The 17,316-nt window shown below is 37.3% G+C and overlaps 1 protein-coding gene across 2 annotated transcripts in view; it reads left to right on the top strand.

Annotated features, from left to right (window-relative positions):
* The window catches only part of POU6F2 (POU class 6 homeobox 2), a 450,125-nt gene that overhangs the window by 85,719 nt on the left and 347,090 nt on the right, over positions 1–17,316 (top strand). Inside the window, exon 2 of one of the 2 annotated variants that reach the window (XM_060019839.1) lies at positions 3,364–3,535. In XM_060019839.1, the coding sequence (XP_059875822.1) occupies positions 3,364–3,535 (172 nt within the window). Of the gene's footprint in view, positions 1–3,168; positions 3,536–17,316 lie in introns of those variants that run through there. The other variant, XM_060019840.1, reaches the window with a different exon arrangement.

Genomic DNA, 17,316 nt, shown 5'->3' with positions numbered 1-17,316 from the left:
CAGCAATCCTTGTACATGTGAAAGTTGTAGCTCTCTGACATTCCTGCAAGCACCCACGTCGGTGCAGGGTGGAAATCCTTTCCTTACTCTGGGAGAAAGGATTTCACAGACTGACGTCACGTTTGGCAGGGAGAAAACAACTTCCAAGCCAAGTGCTGCTTGAAAGAGGTACGCCCACCCCAGTCGCTTATAAGACTGTGCTCAGGGGTTACTGCTTGTGACGCAGTTTCAAATGGACCCCCCAGTGGCTATAGCTGTGCTTAAAAGCTGTCTGCTCTCTGCCTCTCTGGGGCTTTGCTCTTTAACCATGTCATGCACATATATATGTGGCCTACAGCTGCATCATGGGAAAATGTAGAGCATTTTGTAGGATGAAAATCAGATGAGTACTTGGATGACAAACTCCTGAATTTTCAAAGCTCAGGTCACTGAGAGGCACTAGTTGGGAACCTAGCCGTGGATGAGGGTACCTAAAAGTAATTTAAAGAAGAAGAGCTAATGGGCAGTGAGTATACGCCATCTGCCAGTACATGCTTTGCACACATCAGCCAGACTGAACATCTTAAAAGATTTAAGTGCACTTGAACTTAGCAGCTGCATTTCAGCTCCTCTATGGGATTCGGGATTCAGTTTGACCATTCACAAATAAAGCAGGAATAGAATATCCTTTTCTTAAGTCTGCCCAGGTACTCACTGATACATGCATAACCGTGTTTGGCTTATCACGAGGGTAGTGAATGTCATTGTAAACACAAGTCTACCATTAACACCATCTTCAGGAATGCTCCAATGAGCAGTGTGGCCACAGAGACTGGGTGTCTTAAAGGCATGAGTCACACCCGCTCTTTTAGATCAGAGAGATTGCGGACTCAACCTTTTATAAAGTAAAATAAATGCACTAGAATTTAAACCTGGTCCCTTTCCTTCATGTGAAGCTATGAGGTAAGGCAATGTTTCCTTTTCTACCTCACTCTGCTCTGCTTACCGAATCAGAAGACTCCAAACACGTGGTCTTCCTTAGATACATAGGAAAGAAATTGGGGGAAATTTGGAGACTTTTGTGTCTCCTTTCCCCTCTGCCTGCCCCATTCTCCTCCCCCCAACCCCCCATTTTCAAGCGCTCCAAACCTCCACCTCCAAACACAGTAAATGAAATGCTAATCTATCACCAGCAAATTTAGGCTGACAATACTGTGAATCGACCGTATTGATGACATTGATTACATTTCAAATATTTACACTACAGTGAGACAAGCCTAATTTATTCTCTAAAGAGTTCAAGGTAGGGCTCAACCGTTTCCGAGTGGGGGAGACAATGGAGAAATGTTTGTGGTTGCTATCTGCAATAATCTGATGCTGACAGAGAGTAGTATTTTATTTAGTAATTAACAGTGTAAAGGGGAGAGAAGCTGTCATGTTGGTTCTTAAGCTGGAGAATGTGATGAAAGATGATATCTGCGATCTCATCCTTTCTACTTGTTTAGGATTGTCAGGATGAGAAATGTCAGCATTATGAAAGCTCGGCTCTGCTCTTGATATGATAAAACCCTTCAAAAGCCAGTCTTCCTCCATCCCTCGTCCCCCTCCTTTCTTGCTCTCTCTCTCTGCACTTGCTTTTTATTTATCCTGTTTTGTTAGATGGCAGAAATATAATTCTTTTCTTTCTTCCTATTATAAGCCACCATTTTTGTTTTATTATATGTTTCACAACCCCTAATGCCCCACTGAAAATTACCTTGTTAAATGACAGTGTTTCAAAGCCATGAATCCTTTCCACCATTCCCTCAGAGGTTTGAAACAGTCAACAGACTGTAAAGAATAAATAATAAAAAAGTATTGATTATTTTGATGACTGTGAGATTCAATTAAGTATTAATTTTGCCCTCCAGTGGACCTATCAAGGTATTCAAAAGGGAGGATTTGGCTCAGCTAAATGCGTGCTGAGTGCTTCAGACTTAAATAGGGAGAAAATGTGTTTACCTACAGTATTTGAAGAAGAAGTGCATTGATGCACAGAGTCCAATATTTAAGTGCTGTGCAAATTAAGCCCTGATGACAGTGACATTGTTTTCCGTGGTATGAGTATTGACTAAAGAAGTGAATTTGATGACAGCTTAAACTATTTGTATTGATTAACATTTTCATAGATTATCATGTGTCATATCAAATTCACTTTTCAGGCATGAATACATTAAAAAAAAAATAACCCCAGGCTTACCACAACCAATGTAATGATGGGACAAGACAGCATGCGGCCCTACCTGCCCCTGCGCTGGTCACCTGTCTCCTGCTCAGGAGCCATTTAAGCATGAACTTGGCAATAAATAGCTCCCAGAACACGCAAAAGGGGCACTTCCGGCTTTTCTCTCCCTTCTGCCTCTGATACCTGTGCCACCGCAATAGCATGCGTCTTAGTTTGCAAATGGAATAGAAGGCTGCCCTTGGAAAAATATTGCTGATCCTAAAATGCCCTCCTAACGAGCTGAAGATAAAGCAGATTTAAATTATTGGGGGGTAAAGTTTGCCTTTTCAGAGGTGATCTTTGACTTCTTTTTCTTTAATGCTCTGGGCATAGGATGCTCTAGGTATCCGAATTATTGAACAGAGTTTGTAAGTATTTTTCCAATTCCTTTCAAAAACTGTAAACCAATTTTCATCTCTTTTATTGTTTGCTTTCAAATGTTCATTTGATTTGGGGTCAGCTGCAGTCCCAAATCTGGGACCAGCGAAGTCAACTTCTAAGGGTGCTGCTAGAATTTACATAAGAAATCTCTTTCATTCCATTGAAAGCCTTTGGACGACTCTTTTCTCCCTGTCTCTTTTTTCTGCTCTCGGGATAGGGTTTAATTGCTTCTCCCCCAGGGAGAGGGCTTCCTAAAATAGCCCTTGGGTCCTCCCTAGGGTGCTCCTTCCTTTTGAGTCTGTTGCCGAAGTACAAACCCCGCACTTTCTTTTTTTTTTTTTCTCTCTTCTTGCATTCAAGACAGCACAAGGTGTAAAAACATTTGCACAAAAGCGCATCCCACAATTAAAGCTGTGTTGGTTAGGTTGCTTTCAAAGAAGTTTTTTCTTTTCTCTCTCTCTCTCTCTCTCTCTTTTTTTCCTCAGAAGCCTCCTGCATCTTTCTCATGCTAGTTGAGCTTTAATAGGGTGGGGAGGAATGGAGAACTCGGATCTGTAATAGCTCTTCACTTGACTGCAGCCAGCAATAACAGCGGGAGCAGTCAGAGATAAGAGAGAGGGGAGAGAGGGAGAGTCTGTGTGTGGAAGAGAGAGAGAAGAGGAGAGGGAGACAGAGGACACGCACACACTCAAGCAGCCACTTTTTTTTTTCCTCCCCTTCACTCTTTTCCCCCATCCTAGGATCCAATGATAGCTGGACAAGTCAGTAAGCCCTTGCTGTCAGTGCGGAGTGAGATGAATGCGGAGTTGGGAGGTGAGGACAAGGCTGCTACTTCAGACAGCGAGCTGAATGAGCCCCTGCTTGCGCCCGTGGGATCAAATGACAGCGAGGACACTCCCAGCAAGCTCTTCGGTAAGTCTGTCTAGGTCTTTCATTTCACTCCTACCATGATGTCCGGAAGAGCCATCCACGCCCTCACCCCCTCCTCTTTTTTTTTTTTTTTTTTCCTGTTCATTCAATTTTCTTCTAAGTACCAAAGAGGACCTTGGCATCTTGGAGGGGCTGAACCACCCCAGCTGATGAAGCCAGCTGGCTGGGAGGGTGTCCTCCAAACTTTTCCCAACCAGGAACTTCCTCCTGCCCCTTTGCACTGGTCAGATATTGCTAGCGTCCCCGGGCTACAGATCATGGGGGAAAAAAGAAGAGGAGAATCATCGTCAGGAAATCAGTTCCATTGTGAGAATTGGTTAACGTTTATTGAATAAATATCGACTCGGTTTCGGGTTGCTTCGCAGCCTTTTGTTAAGGGGAAGGAGAGTAAAGAGTTATTATCTGTAGTCAAAAGACCAGAGAGGGGAACTGAAAAATATCAATACCGGTCATTCTCTGCCAGGTAAACAAAGGTGGCTACGGGAAGGGCACAAAGACATAACATTTTGTGATCACAATTAGAATGAACATCTCTTCTTTTAAAAGGGTGATGAGGGAAGAAAATAGGTCCTTGGCATCCCTCGCCTCGGCCGCTCTCCTTTAACAGAGGTTTATAGCCTCATCCTAATGTAGAGGCAGCCCAGAACCTTTTTAGAAATCTTCGTTTCGTAAACAAAACAAGAACAAACAGAGTGCCACTCCAGCAAAGACATCTGTCATTCAAACAGATGACACTCTGTAAGCCAACTCAAGCAACTGTGATCTCTAATCAGAAAGGGGAGCAGGCTGTGTTGAGGTGCGTGACTGAGTGATGGATGGTGATAGATGTCTCTGCTGGGAAAGCACTTTATGGGATAGAGTGACATTAGGTTTTCAGAACAGTTGTTCCTGAAACACTTGCTTTTAATTATTTCCAAGTGTTTATATACTTCTGACACTAAATGTATATTATCTATACACATATATAACACATACTAACCTGTTCATACATATATATACTAACCTGATATATATATCTCAGAGATATATATGTATTGATCAGGCAGAGAACAGGTTAAAAGCTGTCAAGTGCCTGAACTGTAAAGAAACACAACATCATGGCATAGACTCCTTTATTAAGAAAGTCATTAATTCAGTTAAAAACATGAGCTTAAAAAATAACTATAGAAAAATGCAGCTTAGTTTGGCAACTCTAGGCCAGCTTCAACACAGGAGTGTTCCTCTGATTTTAAATACTCAGTCAAACACTAGAGGAGTATTGCAGAGAAACTTTCTGTATCAAATTTTCTGTTGGTAAAATACTGTTTTGTAGTTAAGAGTATAGGAGATGCCAGTTTCAAGAAATTTTTTCATATGACCCTTTCTTGCAAAAGCGGCAATTCCACTTCTGACATAAATTTTCCATACCTAGGCATTAAGGTTTTAGTATTTTTACTTTAAAGAAATATTTTGTTGTAGTCTGAGTTTTTATCTGTGTAAGAAGAGTTATGTCCTAAAACACTCATTTCATTTCAAGGGGTTAGTGAGAGAAGGCAGATAAAACTGTAAATTGCAGGAAGGCAGAAGCCATGCTCCAGCCTCTTTGATGTTGAATATACTAATACTAAGCACTTTGACTTTTAAAAAGTAATCAATTGTGAATTCAACATAACTGAAGATAATGGATTATGTGTTCCTAAACTTTGCTTGCATTTTTTAAAAGTAAATGCTTTTTGTGGACTTTGACTTAAAACCTCAACTTGTTGTTGGTGGTTTTTTTTTTTCAAATAAACCAACAGAAGGGTAATTAATTTGGCTTCTCAACATTTGTTTAGATTTTCCAAGGTTGAAAATTGTCATAGATTTGTTATGTCACCTCTTACTGATTGGCATGTGTAGAGAAATAAGCTTAAAAAAATCCAAGGTTGGGGGCGGGTCAAAGAAATTTGAATTAAAAGTTCTTTGAAGATATATCTTAAGTGGAATCTTTACGGGGTAACCTAAGGAATCATAGTGTAGTTTAGAAATCTTAGCAGGTTTTAGAAGGTACTCATCTTTACTTTGGAATACTCACCTTCTGAGTTTGTGCGAGAGAATCCAGCAAAATCTACATCTTATATCTACTATTTCTTGTTTATTCACTTTTATTTGGTCTCTAGAGTGCTTTTTAAACACAATGTGAATATTTTCCAGTTTCCTATTAGGTTAAAAGAAATCAGTAGATGAACAGTTTTGAAAACTTAAGAAAAAAAATTGGAGACAATTTGAGAAAGATAGAATAGAAAGCAGCCCAGAAGGATGCTTTTTTTTTTCTTTTTTGCAAAGTAAGCTGTGATTTTATTGTGACATTCTCATCGATGGAAAATTAACTGAATATTTATTCTGTCCATTTCATTTTACAGTAATCTTACCATTTATTATCTCATTGGTCTCTCAGGTTTCCTTAGCTACTGGTTCTATTATGCTCTCACCTTTTAATATTATTGGGACTTAGCATTAGGAACTCTAGTCTATGTAACTGGCTAAAACTTTCTAGTATAATTCTCAGAATTTTACTAGAAAGCAACTAGTTTACTACCAACTTTGGCAACACTTAATGGGTGGTAATTTAATGGATCATTATTTTACTTGACGTATGCTCAAGTTTTTTGTTTCCGTATATAGTTGTGATTATACTCTTCACTTGGTAATGAAGAACTATATTCTTCACGAATAACTGAGAGCGTCCAGGTTTATCTCTAAACAGTGCTTTTCTAACATACTCTCTCAAACCATCACTCTTACAGCATATTCATTGTATTTTTGAAAACTGAGCTTCTGGAGTGAAAGGAGCAGATTAAGACAAATTTTTTTTGTATATCTTGGTCTGTTTACTTTTGTGGAGAGACATTTACCAGTGAGAGGAGACAAGAAGAGTTCCATTTTTTATTGTACACGAAATTTCAGTATAAATGGATTTCTTTGGAGTATAGTCCCCCTTTTGTGTCTTGTTGAAATTAGCAGTCCAGAGGACGTCTGTTTCTCTCACAGAATGGCACCTTCAGCCCAAAACTACAGGAGGAAGGCTAATACGGATGCCCTCTATGGATAAACAAAGGAAATTCCATTTGTTTATAAACAAATAAAAAGGAACCATTGGGCCTTTTTATGCTTCTCCTTAAATTGCACCTCTGCACTTTACAGCATCCAAAGGGAAACACACTCTGCAGAATGTTTCAGTGTTCTGAGCAGCTCAGAATAACAGAAGAAACCAGAAGCCATATGCCAGCCTAAAGAGAAAGTTCAGAAAAGGGCCCTTGTGTTTTATAAAGTAATTACATCAGAGGTAATGTTTTGCTTAACTTGAACAGCCATGGAAACTAAAGTACACTTAGGAGGGATGAATCCTCATTTCATTGAGAAATGTGTGGTTAGCTCGTTCTCTGTGATATCATTAAGTGGTACATTATTTATTCTTGTAAAGCCTGTGGAATAACTCTTCCTTTTTCAGTTCCTGACTGTATTATGCAAAGCTCTGAGCCGTAGGAAACAGTATGGAGGAGAGTAGACTTGCACGTCGGGAGGTATTATCAGAGAATCTGGTTCTGTGTCTCCCTGTGTTTCAGCTGCGTGATCAGATGAGTGATACCATGCAGGGCTGGTCATTTAATATGTGATGAGTGATGTACATATCGGAAACCACTCTCAAAACTGGCCTTTGGCAAACAGTCTCAAAGGGATGAGGTTGCTGTGTTTCTCCAGTGACATTTATAGCACTCGTGTCAATGTGGTGCTTCAGTTTTAGTTATGCCCATCAAGAATTCAGTGTTCCACATTCAGTCAAGTTGGATGCTAAAATTCAAATGGTAGCATCAACAGCTTGGTGAGGAAAATGGCCCCAGAAAGGATAAAAATAATATATATCCCTAGAAAAAATATCTGTACTAAAGTTTTCCCATGCAGTCTCAGCAGAAGAAGTGAGATCGTATAAAACATGCACTAAATATTTTCTCTCATATATATTTGAAATTCCAAAGATGATTTATTAACAGTCCTCCTCCTGGGAATATTTTTATTGTTTCAAGTTGAACCTCATGATTGCTTTTCCTCAAGTCCCAACTACCTTGGGTGGCTGGGTTAGTTTCTTAGTGGTACCACACTGCACGGGAACTGGGCACACAGCTCTAAAGCCTTGAGCTGAGACATAAACAAACAAACAAAAAAACCGTTTATAAACCTTGTGCCTGAAATAAAAATTGGTGGTTGATTTTCTCTTATGATATTGTGTTTCTCTGGGTTAAAAGAAATTGCATGCAATGATACCTGTGAGGGTGGGTATTTTCAACGTCACTTATCTGTGAACTATTGCAAAAGGGTTGAAAGTTGGGTCAGTGATTCTTAGCTAGAAAATGCAGTATCTGTAGGGTTTTTCTTTTCCTTCCCTTTCCGTTATCTTTCTCATAGAAACATGTATTAAAAGATTTTTTTTTTTAAATTGCCATCCAGTTTGACTTGATTAGAATTTATGGCAGTGGAGTCGTTTCCAATGACAAAAGGATAAAGGACTAAATTGTCTGTCACCCCTTGAGGCAGTGGTCTCTGCAGGTCAGCGTGGAGGTCGTTGGTTGGGCATTATAAGGACTGCACTCAGTGGTGAACCTGCCTCTTGCCTGTGCATAAGTGGAGGCCTTCATTATAGCATCACTCACTCTCTTTATTACTTTATTTAAACATCTTTCAATGCCTTGATATTTGTAATATTCTGATAAAATATGCTGGGGCCAAGTAATCAGTAATGGGGCTTAAGCCCAAGAGGGTTTTAGCTGGTAGTTGATGAGGAAAATTCCCTAGAGAAATAGATTTACTGAAAATATGAACCATGTTTCTGGATCTTTTAAAGTTTCAATGTTATAGCCATTGAAAATGCATACTATATTTTTCACTGAAGAGAGTGTGTTTTGTTAGAGAAACATTAAAACAGCATCTTTTAAAATCAACTAACTAATCCGAGTAATAGATTTGAGGCTAAACCAGTTATTTAAAAAAAAAAAAAAGAAAGAAACCAGTAGAAACCTGTATTTGTGTAAGTAAATGAGATGCATGATAAGGTATTTGCCAAAAATCAATTATGGTTTCATACAAGCCCTTGTGGTGCTTCAAACAAGCCCTTGTGGTGCTGTTCTCTGACTACTGAGGGGGAAATGCACATTTAGAGACATTTCTTAACATTTAAGAAAATCTACTGCACCAAGGTATTTCTTTAAAAAGTCCAGTGTGTGTGTTTAGACAAATTTAGTGTCCCCCACTCCCAGAAAACATTGAGATACTGCACTGATAAATAAATCCACTTTAAATAGCATTAATGTGTAATCTTGGAAATAAAAGTAAATTCTTATCAAATGGCAGTGATGTTCAGACTTCACACCATGTTCGTTACATTGAGCTGTGTTCATTTCTATGGGGCACTTTGATGGAGGGAAGTGCACAATACATGATGTAAGATTCAGTGGGGACTTTCTCACTGCCTTCTTTTTCCATCTCTTTGCCATGCCTGGGGTACTCAGGTTAGACCTCTGTATAGAGAAGAAAGTTCTATATTGCAGTGTCTGAGGATGCTACTACCTGGTAACACATTAGTGAATCAAAATGCTGATACAGATTTACACTTTTTCTTTCATTTTGATTGCTAGGATGCTTATATTTTGTTGTCCTTGTTGTTAAATGGTGCTGTAAAAAATTTGAAAGAAGACAAAGTATTAGAAATGACACTACTCTGTACCATCATCCCTTAAAATGATCCCATTGTAGTCTTTTTATCATCTGGGATGTTTTAACTTAAAGGTTACGTGGCATCATAGTGTTTTTGTAGTTCGTCCGGCTCAGTTTATGTCATAATTAATAAATAGAGGTGCATTTCGGTTTCAAGCTCCCAAGGCTCAGCCCTTAAGTAGATTGCTTTCTTTCCCAATTACCTGATTTAATGGTAGAGTGAGCATTATTCTTTTTCAAGAATTGACCAAATAAATATTTTCCCCCACTTCAAAAATGAGATGTTAAGTGACTGTTGGCAGTGGACTTTGCTGGTTATTAGGCAGTAAACAGATAATTTGTGAGAGAGCAGATATTTTCTTTGATTGGCGACCTTGCTGGTTTATGTTTGGGGATTAATAATACATCAGACATTCACACATTAAAAAGAAAGTAGATGTGAAGGAGGAGGGGTAGAGGATGCAGTTCTGCCATGAGGCTGCTCCAGATTATCCGGGCCTTCCCTGGGAACGGGGGCGGTCAGAGGCGCCGGCACGCTTGCCCAAATAGGCACCTGGCTCCACTTCACATGCTTCTTGATTTTCTTATGCTAAAGAAAAAGATAGCAAAGTGTTTATACCAAACTGGCACCCTGTCAGGGGGCAATCTGTGTAAAGTTTCCTGCTGTCAGGTTAATAAATTTTTAAAAAATATCCAAAGGCAGAGGTAGCTAGAGAAAGCTCATAGTAACAGTTGCCATTCTCCAGCAGATGGGTGGATGGGTTTTCTCTTTAACAGCCAACGTGGCTCTGGAATTTTCTCATTTGTTGTCTTCCTAGGTTCTATACTTCACTGGTGTTTTTGTTCAGCTTTCCTTTTATTAAAGCAATTTCAGTCTTACTTTTTAAATGTTTTCCCTTTTAAATTTACAATATCTTTTCTTTGAAAAGGAAATAGGTGAGCATACTTTGTTTCGAGATGGTATTTTACAGTTGCACATATACCTTATGCTATGAGTCTGAATGAGGTTCTAAATCTGTCAACACTGGGCTTTTCTTTGGGAATAGCTTCACGTAATGTTTATATTAAAATTCATTCATAAAGGAGTATTTGGGCTTTGGCAATATGGGGGCTTCTGATGAGGTGTGTTTATTAAGCCTGTTGACCTGACTCAATATTTTAAATGTAAACTCCCACCTTCTGCTTCTTAAAGTCAGAAGAAAATGTATCTAAAAAAATGATACAAGTGAACTTATTTACAAAAGAGAAATAGACTCACAGACATAGAAAACAAATTTATGATCACCAAAGGGGATAGCGGGAGGTGGGGGGGAGATAAATTAGGAGCTTGGGATGAACATATACACACTACTATATATAAAGTAGATAAACAGCAAGGACCTACTGTAGAGCACAGGGAACTATACTCAATATCTTGTAATAACCTATAATGGAAAATAATCTGAAAAATAATATATATATGTACATATATATGTAACTGAATCACTTTGCTATACACTTGAAACTAATACAACATTGTAAATTAACTATACTCCAATAAAAAAAAATAACTGATATAAAAAAAAAGATAGTCCACCTGAAAAATAGTCAGATTTCATACAAATATGAAACAAGGGCACACTAATTTGGTGACATCTCACTCTATGTTGTGGCAATATTGTGAGCTATGAAACATGAACTGTCTTTAGTGCGAACACAGAGGTCAGGAAAAAATAACACTGAACCGCTTTTGGTTGAAGAAAGTTTGTCATTCTCAGAGAAATGGAAATTAACTTTTTGGGTAAGTGTTCAGAAATCATTCTGAAAAACTACCTAGTCAAGGCACATAGCTGCTAACTAGCTGCTAACATTCCTTTTTAATTGTTAACTGATACTTAAAAAAAAATCCTAGATGTTAGATGAATGTCTGTATTTCATCTGAGGATTTGAAAGAAAATCCGTGCTCCAACTTTTCTTAGTCAAAGAGCTTTTAAGGTCCTAGAGTGGCAAGAACATACTGGTTTTTATTTTCATTGAAAACTTAGCTACCTGGAACAACATAACTAATACAGTCTGCGTCCCTTTTATTAGAGGACTGTACTGCCATCAAACCTATTTGAAAATATGAGAAAAATGATCAGATTACAATTAGAGAAACTAAGTAACATCATTACATAACTAAATACATTAGATATACTAAATTCTTAAGAGGTTTGTCATGCTGAAGACCATTTGAAAATGGGATTCTGTAATGAAACCTGCATTCCTTAAGATGGTGAATAATTAAAATAAAACCTGTTAATTTATCCTGAGAATGAGGTAGAATATTAAGATATTTTTAGGACACTCATCATGTACCAATTATACCCGACATGAAGCAGTTCAACAATTTAATGAATGTATTTGTCCTGCTAGACATTGTTTGGTATTTGTAGTTTTCTGAGCATTTCTTCTTTTGCTGTGAAATAATCGTATTTTCCAGATTGGTGTACTTTCCAAATATCTTATGTTATTTTCATTTCATCCTATTAATGAGGAAAAAAAAACAATTGTGATAAAAGTTTGTGAAAGCCAAGAAACCCATATTTAAAGATTAGTATTAATATAGTGTTTTAAAATAACAATGCACATTTTCCATTTTCTTATCATTTTCATACTTTATTTTTGTTTTCCTGTATTTTCTTTCTTAGGCACTGTGAATGCACAGTGAATAAATGTAGCACTACCCATGTAAAACATGTGTGTCTACTGTGTGTTCATATTTTCTCCTGTCTTCATGTGACACTTCAAATTGTCTTGCTAAATTTGTTGTATGAATGTATTTTCTCTATCATAAAATTAAAGAAGTCTAATTTATAATAATAAGCTTTTAGTTCACTCTATCCATACACCACTTAAATATACTTCTCCTATGTATATTTTAAAAAATAGTTTCCAGATAAACGTAATAAAATTAATAGCTTGCCAATAAAGGACAACTAGTTATATTATAGTATTGCTTCAGGCATAGTTGGGCTTAATCCAAGTTCCAGTATCTTCTTTGAGGCTGCTATTCACTGAGCAGAGGAGACAACAGGATTTCTTAGATGTTGTGCAGTTTAATTCAGTAAAGAGATTTGGGGTTTTCTGCACAGTTTGATTTATATGGAATAGATATACATTTTTAAAACATACAAAACTTGCCCATGCTAGAGAAGATGCTAAATTTTGGGAACTTAAATATTTGTCTACTTGTGGGATATGCATACATTACAATATAAACATTTCTTTTTCTTTTTTTAAGTAAAAGGCATTGGTGCAAGAGTTAGTAAGCGTAATTTTGGTTACACATTCCTGTAAGAATTCCATGTGCCTAAATATACATTTACATATACACATATCAAGATAGGATGGATGGTTGATATGATTTAAAAAAATCATTTTTGAAACATTTGCTGTTAAAATAGTGTGGTGTAATTAATCTCCTTTTGCAGTTCTTGATGGCCATATATGTGGTGATTTGTCTTTTACTATCAATATGGCAGGATTTTTTTCGATAAATTAATGGTTTGGGGTTATCGCACATCACTGTTAAGGTAGAAGAGGAGCTAAAGGATTAATTTGATTTAAAAATGCAAACATTTGAAGCTACTTAAAAAGCATGAAAAATTATTATTGCAGAGTGAATTTTTGCCAAAACCAACTGAAGGTAGAAGAAAATAAAAAATCGAATAGAAAAACACATTTTCCTGTATTAAAAAATGTATAGACGCAGAAGTGGTCTGTGGGGTGAAATGCCCTTTTACAAACCTGCATTTTTTTCTTTAGTATATCTAATTTCTTTTAGCAAAATAGAAATATGTCCAAAAGGAAATATCCAGTTTTCAAAATGAGAAGCATGAAAGGAATATCAAATAAAGCTAACATTTTAATGGCTCCATTTAATTATATTTATATACTGCACTGTTATGTACGCATGGGTAAATATTCAGAATAGGGATCATCTTGATTATGAGGGAAAACTTTCACACACTTTTGGGAAGAAACGTACATCATTGTTTTGGGTGTAGATTGGCTCATCTTATTCTGACTTCTAAAATTAAGGCAAGTTTTATTCTTAAGAGATACCTAAGGAATTGTTCAAATTTTCAGGTATACTGGTCTATTTCTTTGCTTTAGTTTGGGATCTTTACTTCTATTATATTCCACGCTCATACTAATTCCGTAACAATCCAATAGGAATCTGCAGGCAATCAGAAAAGTGTTAAAACTAAGCATCGCTTTAAAAGGGATTAATGTCTACAGCTGCCTGCTTAAAAAAACAAAAAACTGGTCAGATTGGAGATTGCTGATGACATTGAGATGGTTGTACTAGCCTAGGATGGTAGCTACCCATCTTGGCATTTGTAGTGTATCAATATGTTTTTATAATGATGCAATAATCTGAACCCTGTAACAGTTTATGGTCCTTCTGAGAATTCTTATGGATTCTTAGAGTGACAGAGGTCTGAGAAAAGATCTTGAAAGCTTTCACAAAATCTGGCTCGGTGACAGAAAGCTAGCATGAGTGTGATTTAGCTGCTAAGGAATCCTATTGACTGGGAACATCATTAAACTTTTAAGTTAAAACTAAACCCACAAGACAAATGGTAGATATGAAGGATGAAGCGTACCCAGAAGGATGGCAGAAATTAAAAAGTGCTGAAGGGTCTGAGATAAAAGGCAAAATTCAGCAAGCTCAATGCTGATCTGCATATCCTACTTAGGAAAAGGATTTTTGTTTGTATACTGTTCTGAGTAGTGCCATGTGCCCTGGAAATTGGCATGAGTGCATTCTGGAATCTATCAGACTTCGTGGTTGCTTTTTTAATTTTCCCTGGCTATTTTTAGTCCATGATAAATAAAGAACTTGAATTTTGAATCTAGGACCCGTGAGATATAAAACCAGAAGCAGCAGGAAATAACCATGACGAGTAACTTCACATCAGTATATGCCCACAGACACCAATCTACTTAACATTGGTAATACCGCTAATTTCTCTGGGCTTTTTAAAATACACTTCCACAGGAGCTCTCAAAACCCATAAAAGTGTGGCATGTAAAGTAAATTGTTTGTCACTTGCCGACGACCTGCCATATTTATTGTCAGGAGAAATGGACATTCGTTGGGAGAGCAGTTGTTAAAGGCCAAACAATTTTTAAAGATAGCAAAGATACGTGAGGGTTTTCCTTTTTCTAACAATGAGCCACCCCTTCAGACATCAAAAGACAAGATAATAAGACACTTCAAGCACAATTCAAGATTATATTCAACATCTAAAGGCTCATCTCTTGTCAGTTTGCATTTACTCTCTCAGGGATGTGATGCTTCTATCATCTTTCTGTCAAGAGGAGTCTGGCAGAAGAGGCGAGAGCTCTTATTTCACACACTTAGGGTTTTTTATCAAATAGCCCACACTCGTTCTGATTCAGCCAAAATGGGGGGATAATTTGAAGAAGGTCATGCACAAGCACAAAAACCTCATATTGATTTGTGAGATTAGAAGGCATTAAAATTGCACGTTTCTGTTAGTTGTCGAGATGTTTTGTCAGTTTATTTGGTAATACACTTTTGCAGCCTGGAAAAAAAAGAGGACTTAAAATTTTCAAATAGATGGCTGAAAGCTAAAATTTTTCCTTTAATGTGACCATATTTGAACATTTAACAAGTGAACGTAAAAATCATTTAATGCTTTTAGTTTAACAATATTTGAAATTAGCTTATATAATGAAATACTTCATGCAATGTAAAAGCAAAATAGCACAATTATACCTGTCAGAGGAAAGAAATATATGTATGAAATCAGTTTTTAAACACTTAAAAAATTGATTTCATATATTTAATATATAGGTAAAAGGTGATGACATTTTCAATATAAATGTAATTATGAGGTTAGTTTACAACGGTTATCAAATTTTTAACATTTTGTACTCTTTGAAATTACAGTGCCATTATATTTGTCATTTTATGCCATTCTTACTATATGTGCCCTTTTCCAGAGAGGGTACTAAAGAATAAATAAAGGAGTTTTAAAGTTATTATTATTATTCCCTGTCAAAATTCATCACATTTCCTCCTTAGCTCTCTGACAGTCACAAAGCCATACAAAGAAACATTCTAGTTTTATTTTTTCCTGGTGAGTGGGACAGGAGCAGGTCTATAGGAGTTAGAAGAACCAGCTTTTCCTCTCAAAATATAACAACTGATGAAAATAAAACCATGATATCCTGGGATCATTTCTGTATTGGATCTTTGAAATTACTTTTCCTAGGAATATTCATCAACTCTGTGTGTCTCCATTTCTTATGTTTCTCTTCTTTGCAGTGTTTTGAAGCCGACTTTCTTACTTTTGTGCTACTTTCACATATCAAAACAAAGGAGGTGTACCTATATACCATGTAATTATGGCATGGTGTAATAGAAATGAAATGCATAATTTGTCCTATTTCTTACATGGGTCTTTTCTATATTATACAGTTTATGCATTTTACATTCAACTAAGTGAATTTATCCACTCAACAAATATTTGTGAGTATCTGTTTTGTGGCAGGAGCTGTCCTCTGAGGACTCAGTGGAGAATACATCAGACAGGATCAATCACCTAGTCTAGCTCACCACTCCAGGTTGGAAAAATGAACAAGACAGGGTTGCCCCACCCTCAAATAGCCCACAACCAACACTATACATTGACATTCTCTTTACTTCCTCATGTCCTAGGACTCTTCAGGAAATCTTAATCTTCAATGTCATGCATTTCAGAAGTTGTTTGTTGGTCATAGCCTAAACATTTAGAAAAACTATCATCTCCAAAAAGTGAGGAAGAAGAGAGGATTATGAAGTGATTTATGACAGATGACATTCATAAGGTTTTCATTAGTTTGGTGCTCGTGATGTAAAACACAAATGCAATTTTTTAGCAATTGTCTCTTAGTCGTGTGCAAAGGGAACAAGAAGTGGATTTATCTTTTTCTCTCCTGCCTTTATTCTCCTTCCAAGATTCTTGTTTGTTTATCATACAATAAAATTTAGTAGGGCAAGCTCTGGAGTAGGCTGGTTGGATTTGAGCCTGGCTCTGCTACCTGTCAGCTGGCTGGGCAAGATACATGTTTAAGCCTCAGCTTCCCTGCCTCTGAGTGAGTTACTGATGGTACTTACTTCATAGAAAAGTCTTGAGGTTGAAATGAGGTGTAGAGCCTCACGTGTAGAGCCCTATTGAGTGCCTGGAATGTAACCAACACCTAACAAATACCAGCCGTACTTCACTTTTATTAAGAGTTGAAAATGAACTTGCCGTTTTTAGAAAGAATTTGATTAATTTTTAGCAACAGATATCAGAAAACCAACAACCAAAATTCTGAGGTATTTGGAATTAGCCATGCTTCTTCCTAAGGAAGCATCAGCATTCAGGGTTCTCTTGGCCAAAGAAAAATTCTGTGCATCTTTGCTCCTGATGACAACACCCCTTCCTTCATCAGGAATATTAGTCACTGCTTACTCCCAAGTCCATTCAGGGCAGGATTCAGACTTGTAAATAGATGACAAGCAGGTTCTAGACGGGGCAGTACTTCACGATCTTTGTCTTGGAGAGCCTGTGGGCAAAGTGGTGAGCAAGGATACAGTTCTGTATCTTACTGTTTTCTAAATTTGAAACGTTGGAGTGTACAAGTCTTTCAAATCATAGAGATTTTAAAAATAATTTTGGCCGTGGGAAGTGATATGAAACCATATGTCTGTGGGCGACAGCAAATGCGTCTCTAACTTATGGTTCAGTCGGATACCTTGGTGGCAGGCTGCCTTTGGGTGGTGTCCCTCTGAGGTGGACAGCTGTCTCTCTGATGGAATTTGCTAGCTCTCCGACCAAGCACTTATTCCTTTCCACCTTGACCACATTGTTGCCAAAATGAGGAATGTAGCATTGGCCTCCAATTAAGTGCTCAGAGATCTTTCAGAGGATGATTCTGTGACCTCATCCAGGTGAGCTACACAAAATTTCAGAGAGAGAGAAACGTCCCATTGAAATCACATGAAGCTAGGGGAA

This window comes from Delphinus delphis, chromosome 9 (assembly GCF_949987515.2).
Source record: "Delphinus delphis chromosome 9, mDelDel1.2, whole genome shotgun sequence".
NCBI lineage: Eukaryota > Metazoa > Chordata > Mammalia > Artiodactyla > Delphinidae > Delphinus > Delphinus delphis.
This window is presented reverse-complemented; position numbering and strand designations above follow the sequence as displayed.